This window comes from Vicia villosa, linkage group LG2 (assembly GCF_029867415.1).
Source record: "Vicia villosa cultivar HV-30 ecotype Madison, WI linkage group LG2, Vvil1.0, whole genome shotgun sequence".
NCBI lineage: Eukaryota > Viridiplantae > Streptophyta > Magnoliopsida > Fabales > Fabaceae > Vicia > Vicia villosa.
The window spans coordinates 155,992,049-156,008,427 of record NC_081181.1 but is presented as its reverse complement, the minus strand read 5'-3'; the positions used below and the strand labels follow the sequence as shown (position 1 = coordinate 156,008,427).

Below are 16,379 nucleotides of genomic sequence, written 5' to 3'. Positions count from 1 at the left end.
TATTTAAATCTTTCAATAATTTAATTAACCAATTTAATTAAATTCGGGGTGTTACAACTAGCATGACTAAGCCAAGAATATGAATGCACTTTGCAAGCAAAGGTGCTTCGTGACTTCAGGGGTAAGTTACTTCAAGGTGAAGGAAGAGTTTATGCGCTATGCGAGGATGAGCAGTGTGCTTAACGATCTAAGGCAACAAAGTAAGTTGCAAGTGAGCTGGCGTTGTAATACATCCCAAAAATCTAGATTGATTATTTAATTAAATTAACAGGAATATATGAAGTATTTGACTTTATGATGTTTTGGTGGTTTATGTGATGACTTGTTAATTCTGATGAATACCTGATGTTCGTGTGTGTTTGGGATTAATTAGAGTATTTATTTAATTAATTAAATTATGGAGTTTTGAGATGATACGTGATTTTGATGATTTTGGTGAAGAATTATGATTTATGTGATGATTAAAGGTGTTTTGAGAATTATAGGACAGTTTAGAATAATTATAATTTTTAAGTTAGAATTATTTAATTAGAGAAAAATAGAAAATATTGGAGTTGGAGGCAGTAAGGGCACATCGGTCTTTAGCTAAGAATAAGTGAAGGTGGATTTGAAAAACCATAATAAAGATTCCTTATAAATAAAAAAAATTAGATTTTAGGGAAACATTTTTGTGGCGCAAGTGGAAATTAAGTAGTAACAGAAAGAAGAGTGCGAGGCAGAGCTAGAGCTTTGAAGAACATAAAGAAGAACCAAAATCAAGCGATCAATATAAGGTAAGGGGTGTGAAATCATTGCTATTATAATTGATTTAAGCGGTAGATAAATGTAGAATATTTGGGATTTGATTTTGGTTGGATTGGGAGTTTTAATTTGATGAACCAGTGATGATTTTCAGACGACCGTCTGATGATCGGTAACGATTTTATTAATTATATTAGTGGTTGAATTGAACATGTGTTGATCAATTAATTAATCATAGAAAAACTATGAAAATCGTGATTATAAAATACAGGAAAAACTGGAAATCAGACTGAAATACAGCGTGACGGACGCCACACTCACTAAGTGGTAGTCGCCACCTTTTATAGCGGCAGAGGCCACTTTAATGGTGGAAGGTGCCACCTATACCAGTGGTGGGCGCCACTCATGGCTAGTAATGGTAGGCGCCACTCTTCCAATTTGCACGCACCACCTCCTCTTTTGCCATTTTCCGGTCCACTTAATATTTAGTGGTCTCATAACTTTTGAACCGTAGCTCGGTTTTAGGTGTCGTTGGAAAGGTATCGCGATGATTTACACTCTAGTAAAATAATATGGAGCATATGATATGGTCATATAGTGACGGTGTCATGATTAACTGACAAGATTTTATGCCGAATCAATCGTATGTGTGTCTACCGATATGAAACGTTATGTTCATGCCTTGAGGTGATCTGTTTGATATTTGTTATGATAAAATGATGTTGTTTTGACTATGATGTATGTGTACGAGGCATGTAAAGATGACATGACGATTATGATGAATGATGATATGTTTGATTAAATGCGGTCGTATTTTATTTGTTGTTGCGCATCATGCGTTCATAGCATTTGTTAGGACGAATAGTCCAGTGATGTATTGCAAGATAATGATCCAATGAGGTTGTAGGACTTTCCGATCCAGTGATGTCCTTAATCCCGTGGTGTGGATTAAGTGCAATTTGTTACGTACTCCAGTTCCAAGCGGGAATCGATCCTATGGTGGGGATCTTTGGAGAGTAAAGATGACTAAGTCATCGGTAATGTTTTTGGTACCACATGCATTGAGTCTAGTGAAGTTGCATTTCATTATTGGTGGCATTGCACAATATTTGTGTTAAGTGGTGTATTTGAATGATGTTTGTTTCGTGATGTTTAAGTGTGAATGATTGGTGTTATTGTTGTGATATATATATATGCAGTATATGACATTATGATGTTGTTATTCTCTTGTTGTAACTACTATATCTTTCTCTTATGTCTTTTATAATGATTATGATTTACTTACCCTTTTTGCTTGAATGTTACCTCCACGTGGGTAACGCGCAGGCAATCAAGATTAGTGCGAGCAAGATTAGTGCGAGAAGCTTAGAGGATAGCTTCAAAGTGCATTAATTTGCTTTCGGTAGAATAAAGGGACTCTTGCTCTGATACATAACATTGGGGTTTGGGATCGATTGAGTTGCAAACATTATATGTTAAGTTATTTTGGAAATTTTGTATTTCTTTCATGATTATATGTTTTGTTTTCGATTATGATGTTATGGATAAATAACATGACGATGTCGGACTACCTTTATGGTAGTGAGTTTATTTTACGAAGAAGTTTAAGACTTATGATTTCGTTGCGAAGTTCTAAATTACTTAGTTGTAATGCTAAGATGCTATTATGTTACAAGTATGTTGCAACATGTGTTACGGAGCAGGAATATTGATTTATTATGTTTTATGAGGATGTGACATCCTTGTAAATTGTTTAACGTTTATTTAATTTATTTAAAGTATTCATGAAAAATTGTGGGGTTTTAGAAGGGTGTTACAAACATTGCTTAGTAGGAAATAAAGTAGGCATGCTAAACGAATGGACAATGCACTTAACAATCCTACCATTTCAACCCCTATAAAAGGGGCGCCATTCAATGCAATGAAAAATCATTGGTGGATTTGAGGTAGCTCTCAAAGAAAGTTTGTTCTCACTATAAATCACAACAGGGAAAAATAAAAGGGAAAGATTGACGACGAAAGCGTAGCTCGAGGAATTTCCGTAGATGTTGTGCTACTTCTTTTTTATAGGGCTTAATTATAAAAATGTGGTGAGTAAATGTAGCTAGGTATAGTCATTACTAGATTCAAGTCATTCGTCTATTGGACATGCTAAAGTCTATACATAAATTTAGGTTTAGATTTGTATTATCGGTTGAAACTTAATGTTGACGTATTGGTTAATAGGCTGAGAGATCATCTATTAGTTAATGCGACTGATATCACGTCACTGAGTTGTACATGAGCTGCAATGAGAGTTTCAAGTGGTGATATTAATAACTTATTAGAATTGCATATTACAGGTCAAAGATGCTACAAGAGAATAAGTCAATAAAATCTAACTCCAACAAGTTTTCTTACTGTTAAACACAGAAGATTCAATTTTATTTTGTTATTCTACATTTTAGTATTAAAAAAGACTAAACTATTTGATAAACCATTCTTAAAGTAATAAAAACTATTGAACGATTTTTAAAATACAATGAGTCTTTGCGAAGACAATAAAAATTGTACTTACTATATGTCCATGCAACAATTGATCGTTAACTTAAATATCAGAGTATTCTCATTTACTATCTTACGCGAAATGAGACACTAAATATCCATCGGATATTAAAGCTTACCATTGAATCTAATAAGTAACTACCACTTTTTAATGCAATGTCAGCTATTTTTGTTAAATTAATCTTAACAATAAAAATGTATGTAAAGTCAACGAACAAGGTTTGTTCAAAAAAAAAAAAAGGTTTGAGTCATTTTGACATTTAACGACTTTAATGACTTTGTCGCTATCTCTCTAAACCAAACATTATCTCTTATCAACTTAATTTATTTTAATCATTCATACTTATTGAAATTACATTAAAGTCAACGAAGTTATCACAACTCTAACTTAACTCTAACACACATTTCAATCTTCTCAATCTTTTGCTGTCCTCAACCAATGATTGTTGTATTAACATTTTAATGACCATCGTATTTGCATTCTAATGGTCTACTAATTAATTACATTATTTAGATAAATGACTTTATAGCAAAATCCATTATAATCAAATAAATATGTAACTTTTTTTTGTCCATCTTCATTTTATTAATTTTACATCACGTATTTTCTGCGGATTTCATCCTTCATAATGTTAATTTTCGTGTCTTCATTTTCAATTTTTTTTTCACTTAACAAATTTCTCATTTTGTCTATCAAAACTATATTTTTTTCAAAATTATGACTATGTTTATCTAATTACTCATTATTATTTTCTTCAACATGTTGACTCTTCTCAATTTTTGTCTTCCAACCACACTTCCAGTTCCAATGTCATGGTCAAGCATCGACCTATACCTTCAAACTTTGCTATTAATATTAGGTCAAATCTTGTTCTTCTTATTTATAATAACAATATTATTATATATTATATATAAAACAAGAATAAAATAAAATAAATAAGCATTGAGAGAAAAAGATTCGATATGAAATAGAAAGGTGGTAAAAATGGGTCCCACAAGATAGCAACAAACAGCTTATGTCGATGAAGAGCCAGCTGTATGAGAGTTGGATCCCGACATATTCGTTTGTGACCAAATAAAGATAACGTATGTACGTGCACACTTCAAATCCATTACTACAATATACGACAAAAATTTTCTAATCACTTCTTGCTGGCTTTTCTTTTTACCCTTCGTGTGATCTCTGCATCCCAGCTCATCCCTTTTCTTTCTTTCTGTATCTCCATCATCGCTAGGAAGAAGTATAGAAATAAAATAAAATTGAATGATTAATTGAGTGTTTTGTTTCTTTTAAGGAATGAAGAGATCGTTATGAAAATTATCAAATTTCGGCATTATTAGTAATTAAGATTTTGTGTCTTGATGAGTAGGGGTGTTCATGGATTGGGTAAACCCAATAAACCCAGTAAAACCCACCCAAACCGATCCAAAAAAGTGGGTTGGGTCGGGTTATTGGGTGAATATGGTTTTCAAAAATGAAAACCCATTCAAAATAATTGGGTTATGGGTAAACCCACACCCAATCCATAAAACCCATGGGTTATTGAGTGACTATATTTTTTCTCCTTTTTAATTATGTTTGCTTCAATTTCAATTTTTTGAACATCTTTTATTTAGTAAGTAATGATTTTAACTTATTTAGGATGTCACATTTTGATTGATGCCAATTCTAATAAATTGCAAGTATTTTATGCAATTCTAGGTTTTACTGTAATGTAACTTTGCTTTTTACAAATATATGTTTATGATAAATTTCATTATACATTTTGACATTTGATGTTTAAAAAAACAATTAAACTATTTATTAAGAAAAAATGTAACATATCATTAATAATTATATAAGGAAAAATAATATTGGGTAACCCATTACCCAACCCAATCCAACCCACAAATTTGTGGTTTTACCCAAACCAACCCAATGATATTGTGGGTGGTTATTTTTCCTCACCCAAACCAGTGTACCATGTACGGGTTGGGTTATGGTTTTGGCTAAATTCAACCCAAACCGACCCATAAACACCCCTATTTGATGAGGATAGTAGTTTTATAAATTAGTACTGGTTTCTATATATATTGAGAAACAAATCATTTTGCTTATTTTGAAAATTAATTTATAAAATAATGACTTATTTGTATAGATATTTCTAACAACTGAGTTAAAAAATGATATTAAAATTATTTGTATTGTTGTTTAAAAGAAATTATACCATCCATACACACAAAATAAGTTCATTTATATATTTCCATAAGAGTTTAATATTATATAATATCTAATAATATTTTATCATAATAATAATGATATAAAATATATATTTTGAAAACAACTATTATGTATTATGTATATTTTTTATATATTACAACTATTATGCGGTTAAAATGTAAAATATACGCAGACATTAAATTTCTCTCTCTATCTCCAAATATATGTTACATTTTAATAAATTGTCTCATCTAAATTAAATGTCACTTTTAATTTATAATATAATTTTCATTTTATTTTCTAATAATATTTTTATATTATTTATTTCACTCTTAATTTAAAATTTATGATCGTTATAATATATTAATAGTTAATAAGAATAAATATTTTAAACTTGATATTCTCTAATATATAAAATACTCAAATGTAATACTTATTTTAGAAAGGAGAAAATATATAGTATTTTATAAATACTTATATACATAATAACAATTATTATGTTTTACTTTTTGAAAACCATTATCACATGAAAATATTTATACAGAAAAAAGACATGTACGGTTAATATCATGAATTTTTATTATATGAGTTTTCAAAATTATTTTAAACTAATGCATACATTGTATGTATATTAAACTTTTTGATTATTATGAATATATTCTTAAAATATTTTTCTTAAAAAAAGGGATTGCTGTGATTTGATAATTTGTAATTTTTTCTATATTCAAGGAATGTGCTTTTGTATGAAGAGAGAATAAAAGAATAAATATTAATAACATTAACTTTTAATAAAGATTTCCATTAATCATTTGATTGGTAAAAATTAAGATTTTAAAATTATCATGTACATCTTTCAATGTAAATATGAGTCATTGAATTAAATTAAATTAATTGCTTATTTAGTTTTAATTTAAATTTAATATATTTATTTGATTTTAGGATCTATTGATATTAGATGTCAAACTTAATACATTTATATATTAATTTTTTTATTTATAAAAGGTGAATTAAATTAATCCAACATGTTGAGTCGATCATTATTTTTAAGTAAATGGAATATGTAAAATTTTAAAAATAATTTAATATTAAATTATGTAATTTATTTTAAGTATAAACTAATATTAAATTTTTGTCAAAGAAAAACTAATAATAAATTATTCAATAGTTAAATTAATTTAAGTTATTTTGTACTCAGTTATTAATATATTAAATTTGACATTCGGCTTGATGTCAACCATCTTTAAGTGTCTTAATTGAACTTATTTTAATTTTGATCAAACATTAATAATTGATTATAAGAAAACTATTTCTATTGTACAAGTGAAAAAAAAAAAAACTATTTCTATTGTACAAGTGAAAAAAAAAAACTATTTCTATTTCATAAGCATCAACTAACAAGAGAGTGGTGAAAACAACTAAAATATATATATTATATATATGTAAGAAAAAAAATATAACCAGATGAAATTAAATCAATATTTGCTGATGTATGTATATAAAAAATATATATTTAACTTTAATATAAAATTTTCTTAAATTATATTTAGAATTTCATATTTTATAATATTTGTTCTCACATAGAAAAATAACAAAAATTATCATAATAATAATAATAATAATAATAATAATAATAATAATAATAATAATAATAAGAAAATGACAAAGAAGATATAAATATTCCTAAACAATAGGAATAGGAATGAAAACAAAAAGATACAAGTAAAATAGGATAAGAAATAAATAAGGCAAGTGAATAGACAAAGGTTGTGATTGAAATAATAATTAATGTCCCCACCATAATAAGAAGAACGTATAAAAAAATTGAAAGATAATAATAATAATAATAATCCAGCAAGAAACAGAATAATGAATCTTTCACAACCCAACTAAGTAACAGCCTGTCACCTTCAGTTTCCATACTCAAACTCCACATACATAACCAACCATTCTCTCTCTCACTTTCTCATTCAAATTTCAATTTCATTTCAATTTCAATTCTCTCAAACCCTAATCAATGGATCCGTGCTCCTTCGTACGGATTCTCATCGGAAACCTAGCAATCAAATCGCCGGCATCCTCAAACCCCTCTTTCTCCGGTAAAGTTCACCCTTCCAGCTCTCCATGCTACTGCAAAATCAAACTCAGAGGCGTCGATTCACCGCCCTGCCACGTGGCAACCGTTCCTCTAATATCGGAATCGGAAACTCACCCTCACTCTCTCGCCGCTAGCTTCGATTTCCCCAAATCGCAACTCTCCAATATCAAAAACCCTTTCATCAAAATCTCCGTCTACAAAACACGATCAAATCCTTCATGCGTTTTCAATTCCTCCAAATTGTTAGGTCAAATCTCAATTCCACTCGATCTCACGTTATCGGAATCACGACCTTGCTCTTTTCATAACGGTTGGGTTGCTCTAACCAAAAGCAACAACAAAAATAACGATTCTCAAACTCAAGCTCAAACACAAGCTCAGTTATTGCATTTAACTATCCGGTCCGAACCGGATCCGCGATTCATTTTCCGGTTCGATGGTGAACCAGAGTGTAGTCCACAGGTTTTCCAAGTCAAAGGAGACGTGAAACAACCGGTTTTCACATGCAAGTTCAGTTTCAGAGATAGAAACCCGGTTCAGTTTCCTGCTGCTAATCATAATCAACCTTTGGTAGCGGATCGAAAAGGATGGTCTATTACAATACACGATTTATCCGGTTCACCGGTTGCGTGTGCATCGATGGTTACTCCGTTTGTTCCTTCACCCGGTTCACAACGGGTCAGTAAATCCAATCCGGGAGCTTGGCTTATTATTCGACCCGACGGTGATGGTACATGGAAGCCATGGGGTCGGCTCGAGGCTTGGCGTGAGCCTGGTAACTCGAACGGCGTCGGTTACCGTTTCGACGTTCTTCCGGCCACCGCTGATCCTGTAACACTCGCCGCGTGTACTATTAATTCACAGCACGGAGGTAAATTCACTATTGATGTTACCCCCGGTGTTACTCCGGCGAGTACTCCACACGGAAGCTGGGATCTCGGGTCAGGAACGAGTTCAAGACCTGGATCTGGATCCGGATCCGGCTCGGATTTCTCAGTAGAGAATCAGTTTTTCTACAGAGGCTTTGTGATGTCGGCGAGGTTTGATGGTGAAAAAAAGTGTAGTAAACCGGAGGTGGAGGTTGGTGTGAAGCACGTGACTTGTACGGAGGATGCTGCGGCGTTTGTGGCTCTTGCAGCTGCCATGGATTTGAGCATGGATGCGTGCAAATCATTCTCTCAGAAACTACGAAAAGAGTTGCGGCAGTAGATTCGGGTTTATGTCGTTTTGTGTTTAATTCATCTGTCGTTTTGAGAATCATTGTTTCGGTTGTTTTTAGCTAACTGTAAACTTGAGCTACTTTTATTATTCTGACCGTTTTTTTAGGTTATTTTGAGTTAAGATTGTACAGTTGAGGAATTAGTTATCAATTTTTTACATTTTTGTATGGATTAAATATAAAGTTTTGAATTTATATTTTTCTTACAAATCAGATCTTGTATTTTTTGTTTTGTTGCTCTGAATTTTGTATGATGACTAGTTTGTAAGTATTTTCTTTTTTAATTCATACTTCGTGTGCTGGAAATAATTTGAAACGAATCCTATGTTCAAGACAAGACAGCCATGAGATCTTGACAACCCAAATGACGCCAATACTTCCTTATATGCACTATTTAATGTATTTATAAGATGAAAAATGTTTTTTATTTTAATTTTTTAAATAAAAAATATTTTGCATCACAAACATATGTTTGTGTCATCAATGAATTGTATTGTTGTATTAATCACTACAAAAATAAATATATGTTGTAATAATTTATTTTATTTCTAATTTATTAATCAATTTTCCTATTTCATTAATAAACTACAAAAATAAATATATGTTGTAATAATTTATTTTATTTCTAATTTATTAATCAATTTTCCTATTTCATTAATAAAATACAAATACATGATGTTAACCATTTTCAAATATTAAACTATAAAATAGATTAACCAATTTTTATTTTCTGTTAGTCAATTATATTTTACTATTTAAAATATTTTTATATTTGAAAACTCATTAATCAAATTATAAATTGTATAACTAATTTTATATGCACTATATAAGACCTTATTTTTTTATGTCAGAGCAATTGATAACTAAATTATAAATTATATTAATCAATTTATTATATTTAATTAACCAAATTTCTGTTTTCTAATATAAAAATACTTTTTAATGTCAAGACATATATTCAAAGTACAAGTTGTATATGATCTTCAATGTGGAAAGATGAAATGTAAAATTTATAACGAAGAAGATCTACTTTTTGGTATGTGTTTTTCTTAATCAGAAATTGTGAATTTGTTGGCCAAATAATGTTGTTTCACATAGATGTAATCCTTGATAAAACACACACTTTTAACAATGATTTTTTATCAAGTGTTTGCCTACCGCAACACTTTTTCAAACGTTGCTTATTTCAATTGCTTATTGCAGCACTTCACGAAGCGTTGTCAACTTTTGAATTAAAAAAATGAACTGCCTAGTGCAACCGGTTACAACGTGTTGTCTATTTACGAATTCAAAAAACAAGTTGCATACTGCAACACTTCACAAGTGTTTCCTATTTCTAAATTCAAAAAACAAACTTCACTTGCATATTTTCTTGTCATTTTAGAACACGTCCATGGTCATTAATTATTTTTATTAATTACAACAGTCCCGCACTTATTCTAAAAATGACAAGACTATTTCCTGAAACAAAAACAAAGAATGTTAATATAATTAAGTATCTTTCAATTTAAACTTAACCTAGTAAAGATAACACAAAGTCTAATAGAAATGTTAGGCAACAAAGCTTTGAACATGTTAGTCCTTTTAATTATATCGATGTTATCTTACACACACTCTTTAATGTTTTTTCGCCTGTATCCCTCATCTAACACTATTTATGGTCACATGCCTTTCCTATTTCATGAATTTATCGTGAGAGAAACTCCAATTATCACTTTGAGACGACACCATATCGAAATTCACATAGGTAAAATTCATATTATTCTCGACAAACACTTTTGGATAATTCCCCTAAAGCTAATCAGGCGAGACTGCAATTGTATTGTATTTTTTAGACTATTAGTTTTACTTGTGTTTTTTTTTTGTCCTCTTTCCTCCACGGGAGGATCCCCTTTTATGCTTGGTTTCAGCCCTTACATCCATTGAGCACTGGCCTTCCAAGTCCAACAATCAAGAGGAGTTTCTAACGTTCCTCGTCACAATCATGAGAGCGTAACACTCCCTTCATCAATTTCGTAACTCTCGTGCAGCTTTTAAACTACCGCAACTATCATACTGGCTTGGCATTTTGGTCGTCCGGCAAGTCCTTTACTCATTATGCCCGCCTTCACACATTGGCCCAGATTCCACATATCTATCGAACACAAACTCATTGGTCCGTTTGCTTAATGTTCTTGCCATATTCAATTAGCAACCCATTTCTAAGAATTCCAGGGTGTTTATAAGCCCCCGATCACGAGGCACAGCGGGTTGAATTGTTTGAACAAAGAATCCTAGAATTCTTCATCTCAATACGGACGACATATCGAAGCTCCTTTCAGACTCGAAAGTTTCAGCTAAGTCATCGACGTGGGGTTTGGACGGTAAGGTCTTGACCACCATGTCATCCACATATACTTACAGATTCCTGCCTATCTGGCTAGAGAAGACTTTATCCATCAATCTTTGATAAGTATCCCCTGCATTCTTAAGGCCGAACAACATTACGTCATAGTAATAATTGCTACGGTCGGTCATGATTGCGGTGTAGCAAGCTTCCGCTAGGTTCATACGAGTCTGATTGTACCCGGAATAGGCGTCCATGAAACTAAGGAGACGGTATCTCGATGATTCATCGATCAGACGATCAATTTGGGGCAGAGGATATGGATCTTTGGGATAGGGTTTGTTTGGATCCGTGAAGTCGACGCACATGACGTCTGGGTGGGGTACTTGATTTCCTCAATGAAATTGGCCTTCAACAACTTTCTGACTTCTTCAGTAATTGCCTTTCTCTTCTCATCGCCACCCTTGCGATTCCTCTATGAAACAGGCTTCTTTATGGGGTCAAGCGACAAATGGTGACACATGACGTCCGGGTCAATGCCGGGCATATCCGACGGCTTCCACGTGAATAAATTAATGTTCTACTTTAAAATAGACACTATATCGACTTCCTCCTTAGGGTCCAAACTGACCTCTAAATACGCGACCTTATGTAGATCGTCTCCAATCTGTATCTTCTTAGTCCCCTCACAAGGCGACAGACTGTCTTCAGAAGGGTCAGCCCTTAGATCCATGTCCACCAAGTTAACAATATCATGCTTCTCCTTCGCCGGGCCATGCTGGCCAGTCTTTTTGTTCAGCTTCAAACTGTCTTTGTAGCACTTTTTTCTAGGCCATGATCCCCTTTGACAATTCCTACTCGGTCGTCCCCAAACGGGTATTTCATTGTTAGATACAACGTTGATAAAGGAGCCACCAGAGTGTTGAACGAGGGCCTGCCTATGATGGCGTTGTAAGGTGAGGCCGAGTAGACAACCAAGTACCTGACCCTGATGGTTTTTGCATTTTTTCCGCTCCCAAAAGTGGTGAGTACTGGCAGGTGTCCCATGATCTGCACCTGCTTCCCAGCGAAACCGACAAGGGTGCCCCTGAATGGAAGCAACTCGGTTATGTCGAACTCCATTCCTCAGAAAGCCTCCGAGTAAAGGATATCCGCAGAACTTCCCAGGTCCACAAGGACTCGCTTTACAGTCCAGTCCCGGATTTGCAACTTGATCACCTTGGGATCGTATTCGTAGGGCATGATTCCCCTAGCATCGCACTTGGAGAACCCGACCGGATCCAGCTCCTCTTCCTCTTCTAGTACCAAGGTTTTAGAGATGTGCATGATAGATCGGGCATACTTTTTGCATGCATAGCTCGTTTCTCCACCACCAGCGAATTCCCCAACAATTGTATTAAGGGTGTGACGTACAACTGCCACCTCCTGAGTATTTTCAATTTCTTTCCTTTTCTTATGTCGGGAGGAACCTTCTAGCTCTGACTCATCTTTGTCGGGGTGTCTTTTTCGGTCGTCTTTCGCATAGGCGGACAAATGTCCCCGTTGAATAAGCTTCTCAATTTCCCTATTCAATTGCTTACAGTCATCCGTGGTGTGTCCGCGGAGGCGATGATAATTGTACCAGGCCTCAAAATCTCTACCCATTATGACGTTAGCTTTTCTTGGCCTGGGAGGATCTGGTATGAGGTTAAGATGGGCCACCTCCCGAAATATGTTGCTTACGCTGGTGTTCAAGGCAGTGCTGACCTCCTCCTTCTCCTGAGGTCACATAATCGGCCTCTAGAGAGGTCGATGATCCCGCCTTTCCCGGGGAACCGTTCTCGGCAAATCCTGCTTTCGTCCCGAGTCTACGTCCTGGGATTTCACCCTCTACGAGGTATCCCGAGCTCTTTTTTCTCGATTACTTTCTTCCCCCTTGATGTAACACTCCGCACGAGTAATAATTTCATCCATATCAGCAGCTGACTTCTGTGCTAATGACTCATTAAACTGTCCTTCCCAGAGTTTGTGCTGGAAGGCTCCGACGAACAACTCCTGATTAGGGTGCGGAACTTTAATGGTTTCTTCATTAAACCTGGAAAGGTATTCTTGGAGAGACTCCGAGTGACCTTGTCGGACCAAAAATAGACATGTGGTTGAGACCTTCCGACGTCTGATGGCTAAGAAGTGCTGTATTCTTGGTGAGATCTTAATAGCTTAGGACGGAGTGTCGAGTAAGGCTCATATACCACCTTAAGGCGACGTCCTTGAATGTGCCAGCCACGAGTTTGCACTTCAAAGTCTCAGTGAGGCCTAATGCTTCCATCTGGTTATTAACGGCAATGACATGCTCCTAGGGGTCCGTCTTGCCGTCATAGGTGGCCAGGGAAGGTGCCCGAAAATTCTCAGGAACATCGTCATCCCAGATTTCAAAAACCAGAGGCTGCGCCTCTAGCAGCGTCTCGTCGGGAGGAGGGTCCCCTTGACTTTGCTGATGTAATTGTACCATGCTATCCTGCAACGTCTCGTTATGCTGGCGTAACTCATCGATCATGGCTAACATCTGAGCCATGTTTGGCGGAGTTTCTTCTGACATTGCAAATGACGCTTATGATGATGATGATTGTGGTCTGGGACAATATTTTACCAGATTCCCACAGACGGCGCCAATGTTCTTGTATAAAAACTAAGTTAGGGTCGAGTTTCCTCCAGGTAATCGAGGAAGCCACTTGTGAGAGATTGTTCGTGATAGCTATGGGGATTTGGAGGTAATATGCTGAATATATCTCCAAGATGAATGTCTTGCTTAACCCTCTTGCGGGAGCCCCTATTTATAGCACATTTTGGCCTTCAAGACCTCCTTAATGAAGTGACTCTTGGCCTTCCGTCGTTACAAACATTTGGCCTCATCATTAAATTAAAGGTTCATAAATGGCATACTCGATCATCAGTTACAGCCGACTTGTGCGTAACAACCAGACATTACGCCCCAAGTTGTAATATGACCCTTCACATGCTGCCAGTACGCGTCCCACGTAGGGGCTCGTCCACATCTGCCCGCCGGCTAGGGTTCCCGTCTCCGACCATGAATAGTGTCCGTATGAGCTATGTTATGTACTTCACTAATCGGACCCGTTCTCAGGACGCGACCTAGGAATCTCGAGCCGAGAATAGTTATATTTTGTATGAGAGTGGAATGGCTGAATCAGAAATAGAAGGGGTTATTGGTCTGGTCTGATTGTTAGATCAAATATGCTATTGAATCAGTGGGAACTAGCCAAAACCGGTGAACAAAAAATTATGAAAGACCGGCAGGTCAAATGAATTTCTTTTCTCGGATAACACGACTACGTTTTGATGATTTTTTAAAAAAATTTAAAATTAAATTAGACTTTATTCAAAACTTATTTGGAACAATTTTTTCTTCTTTGCAATTAAATCTTGTTCGCAATTGATTTAAATTTGTATTTTGTATTATTTTGTTGTGAGTGATGATTATATTTAAAATTTAAATTTAAAGAATGAACATGTGATAGTCGTTATATTTTTTTTAGACTTTGAGTCATCCCGTTTTAATAAATATATTGTTTAGTTATAGAGATTGATTTATTCAATCAAGTTATCTGGTTTAATGTAGTTTAGTCATGCAGTTTGACCAATAATCTAATAATTCAACCGATAAATCAATGATCGAATACAATGACAGCGGTCTAATTAAAAATAAGAAAATGCTAACTAGTGTTCTCATAGGATTAAGACTTTAAAATAATAAATTTATTTTGATAATCTACTTATTTAATATTTTAAAAATTAAAATATTAAATTTTGTATAAAATATATATTTTTTTCCGATAGGATTAGGAATGTACCATCTTATGAGCTACTAATATATTAACTAGGGGTGGACACCGGTCGGTTTGGATTGGATTCGGGCCCAATATATCAAACCGACACAAACCATGGATGAAATTGTTAAACCCAATTCCGACTGATTTGTTCTTCGGTTTAATCGGTTTCGGTTAGATCGGTTTATCGGTTAAAAGGGATCGGTTTGTTCGGTTAATTGATCCTAAATTTTATTTTTAAAAACATGTCATCATATCATGGAAGGGCTTCAAATATGATCCTTCAATATTAAGAAACAAAAAGTGCTGCAAATATGAGCCTTTAAAATCACAAATAGCCCAATAATAATACAGTAATGTTTTCAAACTAAACATAAAGAGATTGCAATTCAACCTTAAATATAAATAGATTACAACACAACCTAAAATATTAAGGGTAATCCGGTATTCTTTAAATAAGTTATGATGCTGTTGTGCTTCAGGGGCTGATCAACTCCCCTCTCTCCATGGAACATGGGCTGCAATTCAAACTAAATTTCAAGGAATAAGAAATACAATAGAAATAAAGGAAATGAGTGGGAAACAAGGGTTGAAATACAACCTGTCCATTGACATCATTTACATAAAGAGAATACAGCATTGACATGAATGTCAATCTTCCATAACCAAACACTCCTGCAACATTGACATCATTTATTAACACTATGACTTGAAGGTCTCTCAGATTCACTATGATTCTGTTTTTAAAATATTGCTTGAAACATCACATTATTAATTTCAAAATAGATTTTGAATGTAAACACAGATAAAACATCAAGCACAATGTTCTCAAAATAATCAAATAATTAACTAAGTTCTTAGCATACAACAATAGATAATTTATTGGTTGCAATACCTGTTCATTCATTCCAGTCTTTTTCGACATTAGCATGGGCCCAGTTGACAGCACTACGTATAGCTTGCGGTCCTCCAAGAAATTCCCATTCGGTTACAATATAATCCATAATCCATATCAATGAAAGGATCAACCAAGAGTGCACCGGGACCTCAATAGTCAATACTCAGAATTAACAGTCTGCTGTTCTCCCTTCAAATTATGAATAATTCAATCATGAGTTCTTAATAAAAGGGAATATCTACCTAATTTGACATGAATTATATGATTTTATTTAGTTATAAATTAAGTAATTCATGGACAAATGGCTGGAAAATGGATACATAAGGGAGGCATTGCATCTTATTTCAACAGTCAGGTACTATTTATACTGAATAGATCAATGCAAATACTGGATTTTTTCAATGGGAGAAAAGAGCTACCATACTCAAGCAGCAAGCCTAATATTAACGGGCCCCTTAGGTAGGTCGGATTGGGCCGGTTTGAAATAATTTGTCCAGCCCTAAATTATTAACACATTTATTCCCAAATTCTA

The 16,379-nt window shown here is 34.1% G+C and overlaps 1 protein-coding gene across 1 annotated transcript; it reads left to right on the top strand.

Moving 5' to 3' along the window:
- The first annotated feature begins 7,366 nt into the window (after positions 1 to 7,366).
- Positions 7,367 to 9,012, top strand: LOC131652625 (uncharacterized). The gene has a single exon (XM_058922536.1). The coding sequence runs from the start codon at positions 7,500 to 7,502 to the stop codon at positions 8,787 to 8,789; it is 1,290 nt and encodes a 429-aa protein (XP_058778519.1). The 5' UTR covers positions 7,367 to 7,499; the 3' UTR covers positions 8,790 to 9,012.
- Positions 9,013 to 16,379: the final 7,367 nt, after the last annotated feature.

Coding starts and splice junctions, on each gene's coding strand:
- LOC131652625 (XM_058922536.1), top strand. CDS start 7,500: ATGGATCCGTGCTCCTTCGTACGGATTCTCATCGGAAACCTAGCAATC.